At 45.2% G+C, this 22,134-nt stretch overlaps 1 protein-coding gene across 1 annotated transcript in view; it reads right to left on the bottom strand.

Moving 5' to 3' along the window:
- Positions 1–22,134, bottom strand: part of LOC138487890 (NXPE family member 1-like) — a 383,725-nt gene that overhangs the window by 84,414 nt on the left and 277,177 nt on the right. The window contains exon 3 of the mRNA XM_069614510.1: positions 9,728–9,789. Within this exon, the coding sequence (XP_069470611.1) occupies positions 9,728–9,789 (62 nt within the window). The remainder of the gene's footprint in view (positions 1–9,727; positions 9,790–22,134) is intronic.

The raw sequence follows: 22,134 nt of genomic DNA on the forward strand, positions 1-22,134 counted from the left end.
GGCTCCGGTCGTCGGCGGCACGGCGTCAAGTGGTTCCCACGGCTGGGCAACACAACTTCGACGGGCCTCCAGCGGTTACACAAACTTGCGAACCCTGTGCAAGTCTTCTTCTTCCAGCTGGACGTCGAGGATCAGCAGTTCCAGTTACTCTTAGAGTGGAGACTCCACTCCAGGATGCTTCTGAACGTTCTTGCACGTTCCTGAACACCTGGCTGCTTCTGAACCAATGGTTGCGTCTCAACCAATGGTTCCTTCTGAACACTTTTCCAGTGGTGAGAGGTCCCCAGATATACTATCCTGTCTCTCATCCACACTGCTGGCACACACTCAGCAGCCAATCATACAGAAGGGCATTCATGCAATCAGTCAGCCAATCAGGCACACAGTGCATTCAGGCCACACTCCTCCCTTCCAGACACTCACAACAGGGAATGTGGATTGGGACAAGTACCCAGCCATTCAACACTACACACTGCATTCAGGCCAGTTTCGGGCAGGGCTGTCTCAGTCTTAGTCTCTCATGCCAGAAACCAGCCAACCACAACAAGGAGTGTATATTGGTCACACACTCCATTCACCCAGGTCCCACCCACAGGAGGTACCCACAACATACAGTCACTGGGAAGGCTCTAGTCAGTCTAGCTGGGCCTTCACAACAACACCATATATGGAACTTCCACCCAACAGCCAGTCAGGGGGAAGGGACAGAGTCAGGGCTTCCCAGGACTTTGGGAAAACAAGATAACAGGCAATAGAAAGCAAGAGGCCACAGGGGCCATCTTGTTTCCTATCAGGAATCAACAGATCCCAATGGCAGGGCCTGGGTATCCCAAAATGGAGGACACCCCGAGCACCTGTCGAATTCAGCATGGAGCTGCCACCAGCCCATACCCTGCGGGCCACCCACAGGTGCCCAAAAACATACAGTAGGGGTACAGGGTTGTACCCCTACCCATGGGTGCCATAAGGGTATCCCATGGGTCTGTTCACCAAACCAAAAGAGAGAGCTGCACTGCCAGGAGTCCCACATGGACTCCGGGGCAGAAAACATGACAGAACACACGGTAAAAAGCAGTAAAGGACAAGGATTCAGAGGCCCTGTCCCTCAGATGCATTTCCAGCATCACAGTTTCTCTCCCTGGAACCTTCATATCCTTATGAACTGAGTCAATTTTGGTTCTCTCCCTTCGCAACCACATCCTACCCTCTGGAATAGATCTCCTGCGCTCCTGCCGTCTCTCAACAATTCTAATTTCCACACTAATGTGATTAACTCTTCACAAGTGGCTGGTTTCTCCAGAACAGTCATCAAAGCATCTTTTAATGCTCACGCAACCCTCTGTAGAATAGAGAAGACCTTTTCTCCTCATGCCAAGCACTTTCTAATACTAATGCTCGAAATTGAGTGATATAAACTGATAAATCCTTACCTCCTTGTTTCAATTCCAATAACTCACAGTCAACACTCTGAGAGAAAGTACGCCTATCAAACATCTTAGTAAAGTCAATTTTGAATAACTCCCAATTCTCCAGATCTCTTGCTCCTCCAGCAACCAAAGGTACAGACCAAGCTGCTGCTTCACCAGACAAATAAGATATCAAAAAGGCCACCTTGGCTCTTTCGTTAGGAAAAGACTCTGGTCTACATAAATAATGCAACTCACATTGCATTAAAAATGATTTACATAAATAATGCAACTCACATTGCATTAAAAATGATTTAAACTTGTGTTGATCCCCAGAAAACTGCTCTGGTGGAGCCAATGGAGTTGTCACCACAGAAATCGCTGGCAAACTTCCTTCTCGCCCCTCAAACCCTCTAACCTTTTCCACAGCAACCCTTTCTATCTCTGGAATTAATATAGGCGGTTCTCTTTCTGGGTTCCAACTAGATACGCTTGGTTTATTAACCTCTACTCCTTGCTTGCTCACCAAAAGACTTAACTCCTTAAGCCTATCACTTAACTCAGTAGTCTCCTTTCTAGATTTAGACATCTCCTCTCTCATTTCAGATAACAATTTTGCTAAAGAATCTAAAGATACCCCTGCTTCAGATTCCATTTCTGCTCAGGCAGGTATTCTAACGTGGGCCTTTCAGGGCCCAGCGCCAAAATCCTGCAGGAGCAGAGGTAAGCCCACCCAATCCTCCAATCCAGTCCACCCAACAGTCAAATGAACAACTGCTCGATTGACTAAACCGGGGGAAAGAGGGAAGTGGAGAACAAAACAAACGGTCAGGATTCCTCTGGCCTCCTTAATTCTGGAAACACCGGATAACCTGCAAATAACACATCTCAGATTTAACATTCAATAATTAATCTTAACAATAAATTATTATTTTCCATATTTAACCACCAATTACCTAACTACCTCTGCCCTAAACTGAGAGGTAAATTTATACTTGTGAAATCGCGGCCACTATGGTTGTCTTTTCTCTGCTGTAATGCTGTGCTTTAGTTAGTGACCTTTTCTTCTTATCCTCAAAGAGATTCTTTTAAATTCCACTGAAAAGTCTTTACTCAAAATGTTATGATGCCTTGAAGTCTTTCTCTGCTCTCTTATTTAGTTTCAAATACAGTCTTTTACTTCCTTCAATAAATGTTCATTTAAACACTTTTCTTAAGAACTGCTACATTAGAAACGTGCAAATAAACTTCAGAGTCTCATATAAACTATGGCTTCTTTTTACTTCAAAGGTGTAGTTCAGTATTTACTTTCTGACTGCATACATCCTCTTGCTGCTAGTATAGTTCTAGAATACTTATTGAGTTGCTTTTAAAATAATACACGCGCGCAAGTATCTTCACTGAACCCACCGCAAGGAAAAATGCTTTTGAAACAAAACATGCGCGCAAGTAACTTCGATGGACTCGCCGCGAGGTAAAATATCTTCTGAATTTCACTTGCGCGCATATATTTTCAGAAGACTCCCGCATGGAGAGAATGCCTCGGATTTCTCTTCTCACACCGCACATTCAAAAACTCAATGCGGTTTTCGGACAACAGACTTCCTGCTCAACGCGGCGTCTGAATTAATTCTACGCCACTCATTTACAGGATACACTCAACGCTACTTCCTAAATAACCGTCAGCACGCAAACCACGCTGCAAGGTGCCTTACTCATATGCTACGCGAGAAAACACACGACGCTCAAAGAAACTAACGCCTTCATGTAAAATTCACGCGCTACTTCTTCAGCTGATGTAATCACACGCGAACGAAATATACTGTACGACCTTTTGAAAATAAACAAGTATTGAACATAATATCTTAACTTCTTTTAAAATAGATGTCTTTTAACGTAAATTGAATTCACAATATTTACACTGCACTGGAAGATTGCAACAGTCTTACTTTTAAGCTTAAAACATTTCCATCTTTTCTTTTGAATAAACTTTGATCTTTTATCACTGTCACTTATCTCTAGTTGTTTCCAGACTCTAGTTGAAAATTTTCTGTTAACAGATGTGCTTTCTTTACTCTGTTTTCTTGTTTTAATCTGGAGCTTTTGTGCGCTCTGACCATTCCTGAGCTGATCTTCATGAAAGGCAGTTTAGAACCTCTCCAGGGGTTCCAAACAACATCACAATAGTCACTGGCCAATCACTGCTGTACAGGAAGTTCTCCATCATGAGCTGCTGGCTGAATGGAAGATCAGATTAAGGAAATACCTTTTCAATATGAATGACCCGCATTAACCACTACTAGCCTCTTAGTAATTAATGATGCCTAACCTGACACCTCCTATTACCCAGGGACCTGACAAGGACACTCAAGATAGTTTGTCCTTTTTTGCACTTCGTTTTGTGCAATCCCTGCAAAGCACAAAACAGTAATCCAACCCCAGGGCTATGTGAGGGGGAGGTCCCTCCTCACGGGCCGCGGGTTGGATTACCTTCAGTTTCACGTTAGCGTGCGTAATGAACGGCGACATTAAAGTGGAGGTAATTTTCACTGCGGCAGACATTTCGGGGGGCCGCAGTGAAAATAAAGGTGAGTTTTCACCTTTCTCCCCTGATCTGAACAGCACTATTGTGCTGTTCCGATCGAGAGATGTGTCGTTGGAAAGGGGGACTCTCCCCTTTCCAACGACACCTTTCTTTGGATCGGGCACAGAGTGCTCGATCCGTGCCCAGCAACGCCACTGGACCACCAGGGATCCGTTTGTGACATGGGGGGACAGGGCCCTCTCCCCCCGGCCCCCAAAGCATGGGGGCACATGTATTGTGATCCCTGGGGACAGATGGGTGATCATCTGCCCCCAGGGAAGGGCCACATGAAAAGAATTTTTAAAATAAAATTAAAAACAAAACAGACATTTGGGTGGGAGTGGTAGCCACCAGGTTTTTTTTCCCATACAGAGGGTGCTCCCCCACCCTAAGTGGATGGGTGGGCATCACTTGTAACCCTCCCTTGGGGCAGATTTCTGCCCATATCCGCCCCCAGGGAGGGCTACATGAGATGCCCCCATCCACTTGGGGTAGGGGGGAGAGGGCCACCAGAAATATTGGTGCAGCCCCCCCAAACATGGGGCAGCCAGTACTGCCTCCCCTGGGGGCAGTTGGGGGCCCCCAGGGAAGCAAATAAAAAAGGAAAAAAAGAAAACTGAGATTTGGGTGGGGCTGGAGGGCCACTAGCCACCATGTTTTTTCCCCATGAAAGGGGGGTGACCCTCTCCCCCCACCGTAAGTGGATGGGGACACCTCTTGTAGCCCTCCCTGGGGGCAGATTTCTGCCCCTATCTGTTCCCAGGGAGGGCTACATGAGAGGCTCCACATCTACTTGGGGTGGGGGTTAGAGGGCAACCAGAAAAATTGGTGCAGGCCCCTCCAAGCATGGGGCAGCTAGTATTGCCCCCTGGGGGCAGATTGGTGCCCTCAGGGGGTCAAACAAACAAAATATTGTCACTAGACCACCAGGTATGCTTTATAGTAAAAGGGGGGTGGCCCTCTCCCCCACCCAAGTGGATGGGAGCACCTCATGTAGCCCTCCCTGGGGGCAGATTTCTACTTCTAGGAAGGGGCGTCTGCCCTCAGGGAGGGCTACATGAGAAGCCCCTCATCCATTTGGGGTGGGGAGTGAGGCCACTGGAAATATTGCCACAGCCCCCCAAGCCTGTGGCAGTATGTGTCCCCCCCCCCCCCAGGGGCAGATGGGCACACCCGTGTGCCCATCTGCCCTTAGGGAAGGGGCAAAATAAAAAAAAAGTTATAAAATAATTATAACTTGTTTTGGGTGGGGGTAGGTGTGGTCCTTGGATGCCCACTAGGCCACCAGGATTTGTTCTGCCTTGAAAGAGAGGGTGGCTCTCTCCCCCCTCACCCTAAGTGGATGGGGGGCTCCTCATGTAGCCCTCCCTGTGGGCAGATATCTGCCCCTAGGAAGGGGTACAGGAGATGCCTCTCATCCATCTCCCATGTGGGTCTTTGCTGGGGCTTGTGGGTAATACATCCTGGGGCGATTCGCACAAATCAGACCTCTGTCGATTCCCAAGGGTGTCTTCTTTTCAGTAATGCATGGGGTTCCCTGTTTTCCTTGGTGGCTGCGACACCCCAGGCTCAAATCTGTAGGTTGGCTCCCGGAACCCTTTGGGGGATAGCAGTGGTTTAGCCTTTTCACTTTGCGCCCAGGTAGATGCACCCACACATGTGAGGTACCGTTTTCGTTGGGACACCTGTGGAAACGCGGGACGGTAGGACATGTGTTGTTGGCGGCGTGTTTTCGGTGGGTGCCAGAGGGAAATGTCTGAAAATTGTGGGTTTTTTGACAAGTTTCTGACTTTGCAGGGATTGTGGGTAATAAATTCTGGGCCGATTGCCGCAAGTTAGACCTCTGTGGATTCCCACGGATGTCTTCTTTTCAGAAATGCATGGGGTTCCCTGTTTTCCTTGGTGGCATGGACACGCTAGGCCTAAATCTGTAGGTTGTCCACCAGAGCAAAATTCCACAAAATCTACTCTTCTGAAAGACTTGGGGTTACCAGTGGTTTAGCCTTTTCCCTTTGCGCCCAGGTAGGTGAATCCACACATGTGAGGTACCATTTTTGGCGGGACACCTGTTGGAACGCGGGACGGTTGGACATGTGTTGTTGTCGGCGTGTTTCGGTGGGTGGCCAGAAGGAAATGTCTTAAAATTGTGATTGTTTTCACCAAATTTCAGAATTTGTCAGGGATTGTGGGTAATACCTTCTGGGCCGATTGGTGCAAGTCAGACCTCTGTGGATTCCCACGGAAGTCTTCTTTTCAGAAATGCATGGGGTTCCCTGTTTTCCTTGGTGGCATGGACGCCCTAGGCCCAAATCTGTAGGTTGTCCACCGGAGCAAAATTCCACAAAATCTACTCTGCTGAAAGACTTGGGGTTACCAGTGGTTTAGCCTTTTCCCTTCGCGCCCAGGTAGGTGCACTCACACATGTGAAGTACCGTTTTTGTCGCTACACCTGTGAGAACGTGGGACCGTAGGACAAGTGCCGTTGGCGGCTTGTTTCGGTGGGTGGCCAGAGGGAAATGTCTGAAACTTGTGGGTATTTTCGCAAAATTTGGGAATTTGCAGGGGATTGTGGGTGATAAATTCTGGCCCGATCGCTGCAAATCACCCCTTCCTGAATTTGGGATTTTGGGGGTCATTACGACCCTGGCGTTAAGGGTTTAACGGCGCCGTAAAAGGTGTCGGCGCTGTTAAACCCTTAACGCCTGATTAGGAAGTCCCTTTGCGGCTCCCGACCTTAACGGCTGGTCTGGACCAGCCGTTAAAGTAGGGACCCGCAAAGGGACTTCCGAGGTAATTACAGTACCACAATTTGCGGTACCATAATTACCGCCTTCTCCAATCCCATTGAGCCCCATTGGGCAAAAATGGGAATGGGGAAGGGCCAATGGTAAATGGGGAATTACCGCCCCGCCAACCTTGGAATGGGGCGGTATTTCCCCATTTACCATTGGCGGACTTGTTACAATACCGGCAGCAACCATGGTGCTAATAGCGCCATTGGTTACTGCCGGTGTTGTAATGAGGGCCTTTGTCTACTTTTCAGAAATGTATGCCTTTCTGTCTTCGCATTCAGCTTTTCTACCCTCCTCTTCCATTCCGTCCACGCATGTCCTATTGGAAAAAAAGTCTAAAAAAAAACGCCTACCATTCACAAAACGGCTGGTAACCATATCAAAATATGTTTTTTTGGTTTCCCCTCAACATGTTCTTGGAAGCTTGGTAAATGGCGAATTCAACACAGCAAACCATTTCTTCCTAGCTCTTACAAGGAAAAAACCACAGGCTTCTTTGTACATCATTTTATAGGCATTTTTTAAAAAAAAACACATTTTCTCCTTTTTTGGTTATTTTCTCTCACCCCCTAAAGCAAACTAGGATTCCTTGGTGGCATTATGACCGCCTACATGTGGGGAAAAAAGAGGCAAAATTTGGCAGAGATATCTCATGTAACAAAAAAGTTACAAGGGATTGAATGGCGACATACCAAAATCACCAAGAAAGATCTTGCGACTGGGGTGCGGGGGGACCCATGGCAGTTAAGGGGTTAAATGATGGTGGAATTCAGTATGTAACATTCATAGAATGGAAAAATGCAATGCTATGTCCCCTTTCTTGCAGTACAAGCATGAATTAAAATGGCAGTAGTTTCTGGATTTTTTTTGGAAAATGCAATGCCTAGTTAATGGAAAAGATAATATTTCACTATTATTACACACCTTGGTAAATAATATCCCATCCCTCCGTTCCTTTTGTTCATGTTAGTCCTTTGTGTCTTTGTTCGTATTTAATGTCTATCATGAATGCTTCATATAACTATGAGTTCATTTTGAATTGCATTTTATGCATTAGGATACAGTATTTATATACATCATATGGGGTCCCTATATTGCTTACATATGTTGTAGATGAAGTTCTTGCTCAAGCACGTACATGGAGTTTGTTTACCTTTATTTGCCGTTATACTTGTTGTATGAACCTTGTATGCTTACTGATCTTAATAAAAACATATTTAAACATTAGAGCCACCCATATGAGTCCCTGGAACTGGGAATATGGTAGCCCATATGAGATGCTTGAACTGGGACATAACACAACACCAAGAAACAAGTAGCTCTGTTCTCACTTTGACAACCTTTTTAGCCCTTTCTTGACTATATATTTATCTACCTCTCTCCAGAGTTACTTCACTTTGGTTTTCTAGACTTTTTAATATAATTCTTGCTCAATGGATCAATTTAGGATTTCTGTCTAATTGGATGACAATTTTGTTTTCTTCAAATTAACCACATAGGCAAAGTTTTGACAATTTCTTTTGTGTCTTGGTGGCAAACACGTGTTGACCAGTAAAGGATGATGTATGAACCAGCCTGCACTTCAGACAACGAATTTTGGAATAAAGTGATTCATTGTGAAACTTGACGCCTCTGTATAATAATTGTCAGTAACAAAGTGTTACCCTAATATCTTGTGCGGTATGGGCTAGAGCAGTCTCTCCAAGAGGTAGCTGACAGTGGGATAACCACATAGCCATGCGCCGGGAAGGGCATTGGTATTTCAGCTCTAAGAGACCCTAGAATACAGGTGTCACCCGCCCCTGTCTCTTTTCCCTACTAACGCCTATACCTAAGAACTGTGCACAAAGGTGACAAGACTACTTTCTTCTGGTAGTTATTCCACTCCCACCTATTTATGAAAGCATTCCTGCTGGTTTCCCCACTTTAAAGTTGCCTGCTATGTTTAACTCGGATGTCTCTGCATGTCCATGTGAATATTAAAATCTATGAAACATTGGCTAACAAAGAGTATGACCAACTAAGAATATTACTGCCATCCTTTAAGATTGATCTTCAAAGTCATCCAATTTTGTAGTGATCGTAAGTCACGATACTGTAACGGTGCTGAAGCCAATAGGAACTTACTTTTTGGATTTACTTAATGAAAGTTATCGCCACTTAAAATGTGCATAATGACTTTATGAGTCATGTAGGCATCAAAATGGGCGCCTAAGTGTTTCTAATTTACTTTATGGGAATAATATTCATTTCAAAGGTGCATCTACGACTAAAACATGTACACAAATTAATACGATTATAGGTGTAGAGGTCAAACTACACAGTTTTTACACCCAGTGTATGTTATTGCATGGCAAGTTTTTGGAGTGTCTGTGTGTTGGGTGATGAAGCATACAATGCTGACAGGCCTACTCTGTCACAGAAATGACTCACCTTAAAACTACATGAACGCAGTGCATTTCATGAATTTTACATTTCAAATGTATATTTGTCAAGGTTTTCAGGAAATACGGGTAACATATTTACACATTTAAAATGAATCTCTTTGTGTGCTTAGTTGGAATTCCCTTCAAAGATAGTTGTTCTTATTTATCCACCTATCAATCTAGCCATCTACTTAAAGATCTTGTTTAGCTTGCAGCTAAACACTGCGATGAGAAGCTAATCAAATTGGAAAAGACGACAAGGACAGAGAAGACTCCAGTTTTCATCGTATCATTGCCATCCAGTCCTGTCTATGGAGTTCTAGCAGAACAAAACATTCGAGAGGTGCAGGTGCAATTAAAGAGCTGATAGAATAACATCAAGTAAGAGTCGTCTGCCCAGTTAGCCCATCAGATATAATCCAAAAGCATTAAAGAAAAAAGAAACAATTTCATTCCAGCCACCAGATCCAATTGTGCAGATGCACTAGAATGGGAGGAAAATGTCTCATGATAACTTACTGTTACACTGAAACACATCAATATATTCAAAAGGTTTTGGTATTTCAACTCCAATGTTGTCCCTTAAAAAAAAAGAATCAAACACATATTAATGAACAAATCTCTTATGGCGTGACTTAAACACCCTCAACATTACTCATTAATCTTCACATCTTGAAATTGACTTTCCTACTCAACTGCTATTCGAATTGTTGATTTGCATGTTAAATGCTTCAAACATGTTGAAAAATTTAATCTGATTAAGGAATGCCTTAAACAGTTGAATCTAATTCTGTGATTAAATAGAACCCATGAATACATAGATTTGTAATAATTCATTTAATGGTCACGTTGAAGAGATTTGCTTCAAATGTTCATTACTTACTATTTATTAGTCAAGTGAAGTGCATTTCCTAGACTAGGGAATCAGTAATGTGTATTTATTTCCCACTGCATAACATTTCTTATGTCTGGGTGTTAATTCAATTTGGACAATTACAATATACAGGGCTGACACACTTCTGGAGAAATCAGTTAACCTACAATCAAATCAAAGACTTCTGCCGCCCCTCAACCCTCACGCCAGCCTCATAAGCTTCCACAAATCCTCACTTTCCTACAAAAGCTGTCATGAACATAAGGACTCATTTTTTTCACTGATTTGATACGCTATGTGATTTTCTCTTTGGTGATGGACCAGTGATTTTTCGACTTTTTGCTATCAACCTTGAATCTCAGAGCATTTTTCAGCACATTTGGCCAATCATAAGATGGTTCTGCTTTTCCGTGGTATCACTAAGCCATAATTCTCAAGATGGGGGATGGTCACACATGCAACTCGGTGGCAGCAGTGTAAGTTACTATCTTGGAAATGAGGTGTCACCTTGTCACCCACCAGTGCTACATAACACTGTATTACTGTAAGGCACATCATTCCCCAGGCCTCATTTTTGTTCTCTTTGCAATTTCTTATCAAGAAGTTCTTTAGACATGTTACTGTTCTCTATATAGAATGCAACCCTGGAGCTGTGCATATCTCCTGGTATAGAACATTCTTTACCATACCACGCTTAGCACAATGACAGGTCTGTAAAATTGTTTGGCATAGAGGTTACTTATGGAAGAAAAGAAATGGACTACTGTACTCCTACGCCCATAGCCCAGTTTCCTTCAGACTCATGGAACATTAAGTCCAATGGGGCTGGTCTTGAGTGCTTTCTTTGTAGCAGCATAAATGTACTGTCCTTTTATTTTTTTAGTTTAAGTATTGTTATTAAGTTAAGAATTCATACATTCAGGAACAATACCAAGTCATTTAAAAAAAAAATGTAGTAAGTAACCTTTTACACAACATTTAAGAGTAATAATAGAAAACACGAATGGTCAAATTGTAATAATATAAGAAAACATATGAAGTTAACAATGGGCTAAATATTCAATCCAAAAATATTTCATAACGGGGACAATAACAAAAACATAAAGGAATGAATGTAAAATATATTAGCAAACAGACAAGAGACAAAAGGGTGGGGGGTAGGGAAACTATAAACAGTGAAATTAAAGATACATCTGTTAATGCTTATAATTCAAGTACTGTATAAACTTATTCCATTTCTTATTCAATTTGGATAACAAATTATTCATTGATGCAAAGCAATATTCCATTCTATTAATTGAACAAATTGAATTCCACCACAAAATATATGAGAGATTGGTTACATTTTTCCAGTTGCTAGTAATATTGTGAAAAGCAATCATAACAAATATATTGAACAAATTAGAATATTCAGATTGACTGATAATAAGAATATCGAAGGAGCCACACATCAAATTTTTAAGTGAGATAGGCCGCTGATGTGGTGGAATGACATATAGTCCAGATTTTATCCCAAATTTCAGGTGAGGGTTGAAAGTCCCAATCTATTTCCAAGTTCCTGATTAAGGCAAGATTTAGTGAAGTTGATGAATGAGGATTATTTAGGAAGGAATACAATTTAGCAGCTTTATTAGAAGGATTATTGATTAGGAAAATTGGGATTGGGGAAGGGGATTGCTGATTAATTATATGCACGTATTTAGCGATAGTATTAATTAAAGAGGTATGAAACGAACAATCCGATGCAGGAATATTATATATAGAGCAAATATTTATAAAGGGGATAACATTGCCATTTTCAATTAATTGTTTTACAAATTGTATGCCAACTGAATACCATCTATGAATGATATCTATGTTCGATTTAGTAGAATTAAGTTTGTTCAACCATAAAAAGTATTGAGTTGTTTCAGAGCAAAATCTTTATGATAAAGGCAGAAGTTTGGAAATTTGACACCGCCAAGTGCTTTGGGTAGTTTCAGTTTATTGGAAGCAATTCTGGGAACTTTATTGTTCCAAATAAATTTTAATAGTATAGAGTCTAGTTTTTTAAAGAAAGAGGAGTGAATTTTGATAGGGATCATTGATAGATAGTATAAAACAATAGGAGTGATCATCATTTCTATGGTATCTCATCTGCCCCACCATGTAAGATAGAGCGGAGACCACCTTTCAACTAGTTCTGTAACTTTGTTAATAATATAGTTGGTATTAAGATTAATTGAAGAGACTATATCATTAGTCCTAGGTATTTAATTTGGAAAGATTGCCAACTTAATCCAAAAATAGGGGTGTTAGTTCTGTTACAAGAACAAGTTAGGGGCATAATCTCGAATTTATCAAGATTTAATTTGTATCCTGAAACTAGAGAGTAATCTGTTATTATGTTTATTAAATGAGGAATAGAAGTGGCCGGATTAGAGAGATAAATAAGTATATCATCTGGGTAAGATGATAATTTAGTTTCTATATTATTTAAAGAAATTCCTTTAATATAAGGATTTAAATGAATATTTTGGAGTAAAGGTTCTAACGCAAGATTAAATAACAATGGAGAGAGTGGCAACCTTGGCGAGTGCCTCTCTGTCCTTTTAATTTTAATATGAATTGGGCGCCTGCATGGCCAGTGCCTCACCTTTCAGGGCACCACTTCCAGCTACACCATTCAGTCCTTTTCCATCAGTTTAGGCAGTGTCTGACTGATGGCTTAGTTTTAGAAGGAAAGGTGGGTGGGCTTATGGGGGAAGGGAACTATGGATTAAGAATGCAATAGTCACTAGAGTGAACAATTCTTTCGTACTCCTCTGTCCTTTTCGCTTTCCACCATACTCAAATGAGATTCCCAGGCACTGACAGAAACAGGGCATCTCAGCCCACAACTCACTTTGGGCAAAAATGGGAATGGGGAAGGGCCAATGGTGAATGGGGAATTACCGTCCCGCCAACCTTGGAATGGGGCGGTAATTCCGCCATTCACCATGGCAGAATCGGTAAAATACCAGTGGCAACCATGGCGCTACTAGCGCCATGGTTACCGCCTGGGTCGTAATGAGGCCCATGGACTACTTTTCTCAGGAAAAGGAAAGCATCACTTTGGAGAAGATATGTGAGACAGAGAGGAGCCTAATGTAAGAAGTCACCCACGCCCAACCAATAAAATAAGAGCTGCTCGGAAATGCAGATGTGGAGATAGTTGTCTTCCAGACTCCTTTTATGCTAGGGAAACTGCCTCTGTGTGCCTCATCTGTAGATTGTTTGCAATCTCACCCCAGAGGGTGAACACCCGCTCAGCACTATGGGGGATGAGAAAGGGGGAAGGAGGAATGGGGCAGGAAGTCCTGACTCATCACGGACAGGATCACGGGTTAGAGTTTATGGACCTTCAAGCCTCCATGTGAAGGTGTACATGGTCCCCACTGTAGAGAGGAGGGAACTAACACGCAAGTCACTTTGTGGGTTTTTCTGATGTTGAGATAGATGAACATCAGTAGAAGGCTGAGAGTGTCTGCTGCGGTTTCCTGCATTGGAAGCTGGGGGAATTGTTGGTTTGCCTAGTCTTGCAATCTTGGGTGCCACAAAATCCAGCAAAGGATTGGGATAGAAATTCCTGATGAAGGACACCCTGGAAGGATTTAGGTGGAGCCTTATTAAGCACTGATAACAACTACCTGTCTGGGTACTACCCTTTTCTTATTAAGCTCCTCATTTTGTGGAAAAAAAACAATGCCAGCTTGTCTTAAGGGTCACTGGGCCTCAATACGAGTTGCCTGGTAAAACCGGGTTCATTACCGGCATGCCGGAATGAGCGGGTCCGTGCTCGTATGAACCCGCTAACAGCGGGTGATTATGAGTGCGCGAGAATGCGCATTACCCCATGCCGGTAGTGGCAAAACCGCCATGCCGGTAACGGGCCACCAACCCCCCTATACCGGCATTGCGGGTACCGCCGATTCCGTAACCGCGTCATAACAACCACTAAACACTGGCACGGTAATACCAGCACGGTATTACCGTAGTCGCAAAAAAGGACCCGGAAATTACGTCATCGCGCAGGAACGGGAAATGAGCCGGCGGCCATTGCCATCCTCCTTAACCACCACTACACTCGTGTTGTTGTGTGCCCCAACTGAAGCAGGATGTCGAAGGCCACCAGTAAATCCTCCCAAATGAAGAGGAAGCAGCGTTTCTCTGATGCTGAACTCACTATGCTTGCTAACACCCTCGAACAGCATGCAGACACAATCAGGAGCACAGACCTCAAGCATGCGGCCCAGACCAAAAAAAAACAGGTCTGGCAGGAGGTCGCTCAGAGGGTGTCGGCAGTGGAGAGCACCCCAAGGAGTGTACGTGACTGCTGGAAGTGCTGGGACGACCTCCGCCTCCGGGTCAGGAAGATCCTGGCGGAGAACAGGAGGGACGCAATGGCACAGGCGGTGGCCCACACTCCCCTGTGAAGCTCACTGCATGGGAGGAGACCGCAAGTGCATTCAATGACCCGGAATCCATAGAGGGAATAGGAGACCAGGAGTTCGGCGCTGCAACTACCACAGAGGAAGGTGAGTGAACCATCACATCCACATATACCAAAATATGATGTGGCACAAGTGATGTGGAAGTTAGACTAGGCAAGGCAATGCATGTTCCAAGGCTACATTAACACATCCATAGAATAATGAGTGCCACACCCTGCACCACACGCATGCTGAGTGAAAATCCCAATCCCAACAGAGGTGCAACATGACCCAACCATGCCCATGGGACCCACCACACAGACACCAAACCAATGCTATGCCACCAGCCATACATTGATTGCCAACATGTCCCCTCAGTACACCAAATGTCACACACCAGAAATGAAATGATGCCTGAATGTATGAACATATCACAACGCAATACATCATAGCTGCTATTTGACAACATCACTGATGACCTGCATCTCTTCTATCTCCCAGGCACCGATGAGGAAGGTGGAACACAGGACAGGGGTGCGAGTACATCCAGTGCACGCAAAGGGACCAGGGCCACCGCCACCCGCGTCCAAGAAAATGCCTGCAGCAACACCCAGTGTGCCACGCATGGCATCAACCCTGCAGGGGGCACCTGCAGCGACAGTACAGAAGCAGGCACCCACAACAGTGGCAGCCGTTCCGCCAGCCACCACGGACGTTGTGTCCACAGAGGTGGATGATGAGGCTGGAATCATGTCTGGAACACCCACCCCAAACCCCATTGCCAGCCCCACCCACCTGCGGAGTCTGAGAGCCTGGATGATCCGTGTCTCCATGACTCTGACCTTGGAGAATCAGACATTGGGATCTTCCAGGAGGACAGTGTCCAGGACGAGGACCCCACACCACCCTGCCAGCCACCACCCTGCAAGCCACCACCCTGCCAGCCACCAGTACACCTGCGGCCGACACCTCCTTCAAGGCTCGCCTGGCAAGGGTAGAGGCCCGCCAAGATTCAATGCTGCAAATCATGCGTCAACAGGTCAACGCTGGGAATGAGGCCATGAGGGCCATAGCCACGGCCATTGCAGCCAATACAGCTGCTGTGGAGGCATTTACGTGTGCATTCAGGGAGTGAATGGGGTCATTGACACAGGCCATTCTTGCAAACATCCCGCAAATGCAGCGGACACACCTTGGCCCAGCCATGGGACTGACAATAGACACCTTCACTACAACAACCCCTTCCACCTCGGTGCAATCGAGCCCTGTGCGGTTAACATGGAGGAGCGCACGGCGCTCGGCCATGGCACCCCCAGACCCAAAAGTCTCAAAGAAATAACAGTATGGGCAATGACAATGTGAAGAACTAAATTGGTAAAGGGAACACTGTTTGTTGCACACATGGGGACATTTGGGATCTGTGGGGTGGGTGAGGGAGTTTGTTGGAGTATTTTCTGGGGTTTATGGGGTGGGTGAGGGAGTTTGTTGGGGGGTCTGGGAGGGGGGAGTGGGCACAATGTTGCAGTTTTAAAAAATACACAAGTTGTGAGAAGAAAAATGCATGGCTGGACATTGTTATTTTTCGTGTGCATCCATTTAATGTGTTACGGTGTTCAATGCCCAACTCCCAACATTCCCTGTGTGCATGTTCACATTGGCCCAGTGTCTGACTGACACAAGTCTTTCATAGTCCCTGTGTTTCAGAAGTATACTTGAATTCGTGCTTGCCGTACAGCATGGCCATTCCGTGCATCACGTACTGGCAGTGGGGCTACTTCACCTCCATCTCCGTCCTCATCATAATCACCCGGCCCATGCATGTCAATGTCAGGTGACAATGGTACATTTCTCCGGACGCACATGTCGTGCAGCATGACACAGGCCATGGTGATCTTTGCCACCTTCTCAGGCCTATATAGGAGTGCCCCACCAGACCTGCTGAGGCAGCGGAACCGCCCCTTCGACAGGCCAAAGGTCTGCTCAATCACAACACGGGTACGGGTGTGCACACGATTGTACTCCTCCTCATGGCCATTCTGCGGGTTAGGCATAGGGGTGTGTAGCCACAGCCTCAAGGGATATCCTCCATCACCTGCAAGCAGATTCAAATAGGTGTGTGTCACTCTGAACTCCCGTAATTCAGGGAGCACAGTCATGCCGCCAGCTATTTGGTGTGGCCATGCACATGGCCCTGTAAGCATGAAAAATTGTTATCTAGGTGCAATCTGTACTGTCATGAGGTGTGGTAGTTCGGTTGGCATTCAATAGATGATGCAGGGTGTAATCATGCATGCTGAGGCAGATATGCTGTGGTAGTGCAGCAATGTTTTGACTCCAATTCATGCTGTTCATTATTTACTATGCATGGTCACACTGCCCACAGAGCCACACTTGCCGTCCTGTTCATTCATGCATTGCTTGCCATCACCATGGTGGACTGGTTGTGCCTCTTACTTGTTCTCATTGATATGCATTATTTGTGATATGTGGCCCAGTGAAGTGTCATGTACCGTTTGACTGTTTCAGGTCAGGAGTGTTTGGCTCTGCATGCATTCTCCAATCACCGGCTATTCCCACCCAGGTGCAGTATTGCCCCCGCCCCTCATGCATCCCCACACATCAGTACCCCAAAGCACTGCCATGGGACGGTTGTGCAACTCACCAAGCAGCCAGGCACATGGTCCGGCATGTCGCTCCATTCAATGGGGTACCATGGATTTACCCAGTAACATGGCATCATGTGTTGATCCAGGAAATCGGCCGCAGCAATGGGAGATGATCTTCCTGGAGTCACATACCATTTGCACATTGATGGAGTGGCATTGTTTGCAATTGTGGTACACGGCCTCTATGGCATGGGGGACTATCAATTCCACATGGGTGCAGTCGATGGCACCGACACAATTGGGCATGCCTTCCAGTGCATAGGAGTCTACTTTGGTTTCGGCTATCTCCTGGGCAGTCCATGGCAGGGATATGTGGGTGCTTGCGTGCTTCAGGAGGACATCCAGCACTTGGTTCAGCATGCGTGAACATAGTGGTTGTGAAATGCCATGCAGCTGGCCCATTGTGTGTTGGTAGGTGCCTGTGGCCAGGAAGTGTGGCACAGACACCACCTTTAGTAGTGGGGTGATGGCAGTGCATATTTGTATGTGGCTGGCAATGTCGTTCTGTATCATGTGCACTATGGTGGTGATGGTGTCACGGTCCAACCGGTACAGGGTGTGGATCTGCTCAGGGGTAGGGTTGAATGGGCTGGGTCTGTGGGAGGGATTGGTGGCTGCCTACGAGGCACTGGTGGCTGCGCTGGTGGTAATTGCTGGGCCTGTCTCACCCTCCTTCTCCTCCTGCGTCTCCTCTGTGCTGCCTGTTGTTGCTTCTGTAGTTGTTGTTGTTGCTGCTGTAGTTGTTGTTGCTGTTGTTGCTGTAGTTGTAGCAGTACAGGCATGTCCTCCAGTCTCATGATTGCAACTGCTAGTGTTAGCATTTTGGTGTAGGAAGGGGTGTGGTGTGTAGGTGTGCTCCTTTTGTACTGGGCCACTCTACATTGCCTACACCTGTGTGGGGGGGGGGGGTTGTGGTGTGTGGGTGTGCTCAGTTTATACTGGTACAGCCTCCATTGACTCCACCCGTGGGGATTGTGTGCATCTGTGGCAGCTGCCTTGTATCCTTCTTGCTGTTTGTGGGTGGTCTGAGATGCCTGTATGGCCAGCATCGTGCAGGCCGTGATTACCGGCTTCGCGATTCCGGTATTTGCATGTATGCGAGGGTTGGAATTACCCCCTATTACCGGCATGCCGGTATTTGCCCCCTGAAGGGGCGCGTGTACGCGCCTATGCCGCTACAACACCTGGAGATTGCTATTGGGCTAGACTGAGCGCCATGCGCTTTTTTGGAAGATTGCTGATTAACACGAGTATCTATTGGCACTTATCCCGCCGAATATAAAATAGATTATCGGACTAGTTCCTTTTGGGATTCCCAGTTGAGATCCATCTTGAGTCAGTACATATACCTTTACCTTTGCAATTGAAGTCCCGGCATCGAACACATGCCTCATCCCGGCTTGTTGGAGGGATGCTCGATATTGTGTCTAGATTACTCCTCTCTACTTTAACAGAGTCTGTTGAGGCCTATGAAGAAGAGGTGTCCAGCCTCGAAACGCGTCGCCACTCAAAGTCAGACTACTGGCAACATTTCTTCATCCTTCATTTGTTTTATGCAATTATACTGAGATTTCTTTTGCTTTTGTCTCTGTACTCAAAATTACAATTTAAAATCAATAATATATGCACCCACATGCTTTACAAAAAAACTTTTTGTGTTTGAATGCTTTTTTACCCACAGTAATTATTTCCTTGAGGATTTAGTAATTGGTTATCCAACACACCCTATAGTGTGCAGGGGACGGGAGGGTTCAAAGCTTGAATCTTCTCCTTCATTGTTGTTCAGACCTGCTAGTAAATCAGGGCCTTACCAGCAAATAAATGCCAGAATCACTGGTACCGGAATTACCAGCGAGATACCGGCAAACTCGTAATGAGCCCCATAGTGTACGTATGTAATATCTGCTCCCGTTTTCAAACACAGTTAACAAGTGACCATTTATTAATTGAAAACCCTTCATGTAGCTGTTTTAAGTCGTTGTTCACGTTGAATTGTACAAACTATTTTTAAATATATTTCCAATATTAGCAAAGATCTGTCGTGAAGGCGTGACGAGTGGATGGGAGAAACTTGGCTTGAAAGTGTTTGCACATGTCTGCATGTTTCACTGAACCTGCTATGCAACTCTGTATTGATCACTCTGCATATACATGAGGTATTACTTTAGAATATTTATTTTACACTATTATCCATCCAGGAAAGGCTTTACAAAATATGAGCATGGTTGATCATGAGAGCTCCTACTGTGAAAGTAATTGGGTCCTCAATTCTGCAAACCCCTCCCACCCCCCAGTCTTTTGGCACAACCCACTCCAGAAACTTGTCTCCTCGTATTCCCCTCACTTGCCCAATATTCAATTTGGGTGAATATGGCAGCAATTATCGTGCTTTATTTTTTTTTGCGCTGTTTTGTCAACAGTGCTTTACATGTCAGTTCTCTCAATTTTGCCAATCATGAGGGAGTTTGTGGAGGGTTGGGGTTCTTTCCTATCGGTTGCAGTGGATCCGGGGTCTTTGGCTCCCCATATATCTGTGACTACAACTCCCATCAAGCCTAGCCAGCATACCCAATGGTGGAGGGTTATGTGAGTCATGTGCCGGGACGATAGCTCAGGGACAATGCCATTTTCTTGGAAACACGACAGCTCCGAGCAGCACTGGTTCGGTTCCCGGTACTTGACTTAGCGACCAGAGTCTGTCATAAAAAAATGATTACAGTTTCTTTGTGCGAAAAACCTGGAAAGCCACAGGTTGCACAGTTCTAATGTAGATGATTTCTTGGCTTGCCAAAAACAGAGACAGGCTAGTCTTGGTCAATGCCAAAATAATCACTGAAAAAGCATATATAGGAAGAGACCGGGTGCTGAGCTCTGCATCACTTTATGTAGCTCCTGAGTCATCAAAGCAGAAAAGTGCCACAATGCTAAAACAATGCGTGTCAAGAAAATCTGAAGTGGATCAACCACCAGGCCAATACAATTGAATTGTTGGAAATACTTTTTTTCATTTGATTTAAAGGACCCTGTATTGCTGGACTCAATCATAACATACAAAAGGAAAGTAATCACAGCTGTAAATGTAAAAATCCATGTAATGGCTAAACACTGACCTGCTCTGGGAACCTTACTCATGACATACACATATGTTTTGCGCAATTTCTGCCTTTTGTATTGTAGTGTACTTGTCATTTGTATAGTGCACATTTTACCATTGTTATAGTTTCAATGCGCTGTTAGTGGGAACGCCGTTGGAGGACCTAAGTCCAGAGTGTTTGAGGCCTGGGGCACGATTATGATGCGTGTGTGCATTTGGCCAAAAAATGCTTAGCTGGGCTGGCCAGGCTCCGGTAGAAAAGCAACCCGTGTAGTCAGGCACATGGATGGCTGGCGGGAAGAACGGAGGTGGCGTCAGTGCTAGTGACTCGCTATGTGTTCAGCATGCCAGAAATTATTGTAAGACTGCGCCCCATACTGCTGTCAAAAGGTGTTGAGGCATAGTTGGGTGTAGGTAGGCGGAAAATGTATGTGGACACCATGACCGAATTTCTTGTCATAATCCTTTCTGTATACTGAGGTGTGTCGTTAACTTTGACTGTGGCCAGTGTAGTGGTGTATTATACACACCATTGCCTCCAATTGGAGGCGCTTTGATGTTAAGGTGCCCGCTCAGGTATTTGGCTTCTCCTGTTGGTTCTTGTGGCTGTAAAAGAAACGGTTCGCAGCAAATAGCAGTCTATGTTCCAACTAAACGCCGCAAGAGGTCAGACGCTTCTATCTGTGTCAGGTGTTCAAATGCAGTGGAGGAGGCGTTGGGTCTATCCTAACTGCCATGCTTCTAGTATTATTGTTGTGTTTGGTCCGTTTTCTGTCCATTTGCCAGGTGCAGATGTTCCTGTGTTCTGTGACATTACATGTGACAATGCTGTGAATTAGCTAGTGGCCCTTGGAGAGAGGACAGGGTTGTGATAGGTGTATGAGAGTGCGTGTGGCCCGGGCCGCCGCTACGACTGAACGCTTAGGTCTTCAACACATTCTCTTCAACAAGTTCCCTGCCCAAAGCTGTTTGCCGAGCTCTTAAAGTGAAGCTCCATGGCAGACCACAGAAACCTTTAAAGTACACATGGGAGAGGTGAATATGCCAATAGTCAGAGAGAGGAGCAAAGGCAGGAGGTTAGAGGAGAACAGGAAGGAATACAAAGTGAAGGGCTGACTGCTTATGAAGAGGGAGTGGCAGAGGGAGCGAGGTATAACCTTAGAGAGAAGTACACATTTGGGAACACACAAAGAGTGTGAAAGTATAGAAGGGCAAATGGAGAGAGAGACAGAGTGAGAGCGAGACAAGAAGCACTAGAGAAAGCAAGAGAAAGAGAGAGGAGAATATTTTAGCAAGGTAAGAAAGGTTACAAGATGAGATAGAGGTGATAGAGAAAGAATCAGAGAGAACTGGCGAAAGAACAAAGCAGAAAGAATACGAAATACAGAATAATATACTGTGCATGAAATCCTAAAGATAAGATGCCCTTTCCTTCCTCCTTTAAACCCTTTATCTCACCTATTTTATGTCCCCCTAAGATTCCCAGTTCTTCCCCTTCAATCGGCTCGTCTTTTTCCATATCTTTTGTTCTTTTAGGCCACTCAGGGCTGCAGGCCCACTTCCCCCTAGATATTGTGAAAAATCAGAGGGTGTTTCACAGCCTAGTCCCCGGGGATCCCGTACTTAGGTGGCCAGGGAAAGTCCATCACTTTTGGATCCCGACCCTGGGGATGGACAAGTGAGGGAGGATCACCTGGGTAGGGGGTCCTCAAGCAGTGGGGGAGGAGCACCTGATGGTGAGACATTGTATTCCCCGTTTTCCCACCGCCCATCTAACCCCTATCCCTACATATTTTAGGGGAAACTACAGCTCCCATAATTCCTCCTCACTTCATACTGAC

The sequence above is a fragment of the Ambystoma mexicanum genome, chromosome 9, assembly GCF_040938575.1.
Source record: "Ambystoma mexicanum isolate Mex_15411 chromosome 9, UKY_AmexF1_1, whole genome shotgun sequence".
NCBI lineage: Eukaryota > Metazoa > Chordata > Amphibia > Caudata > Ambystomatidae > Ambystoma > Ambystoma mexicanum.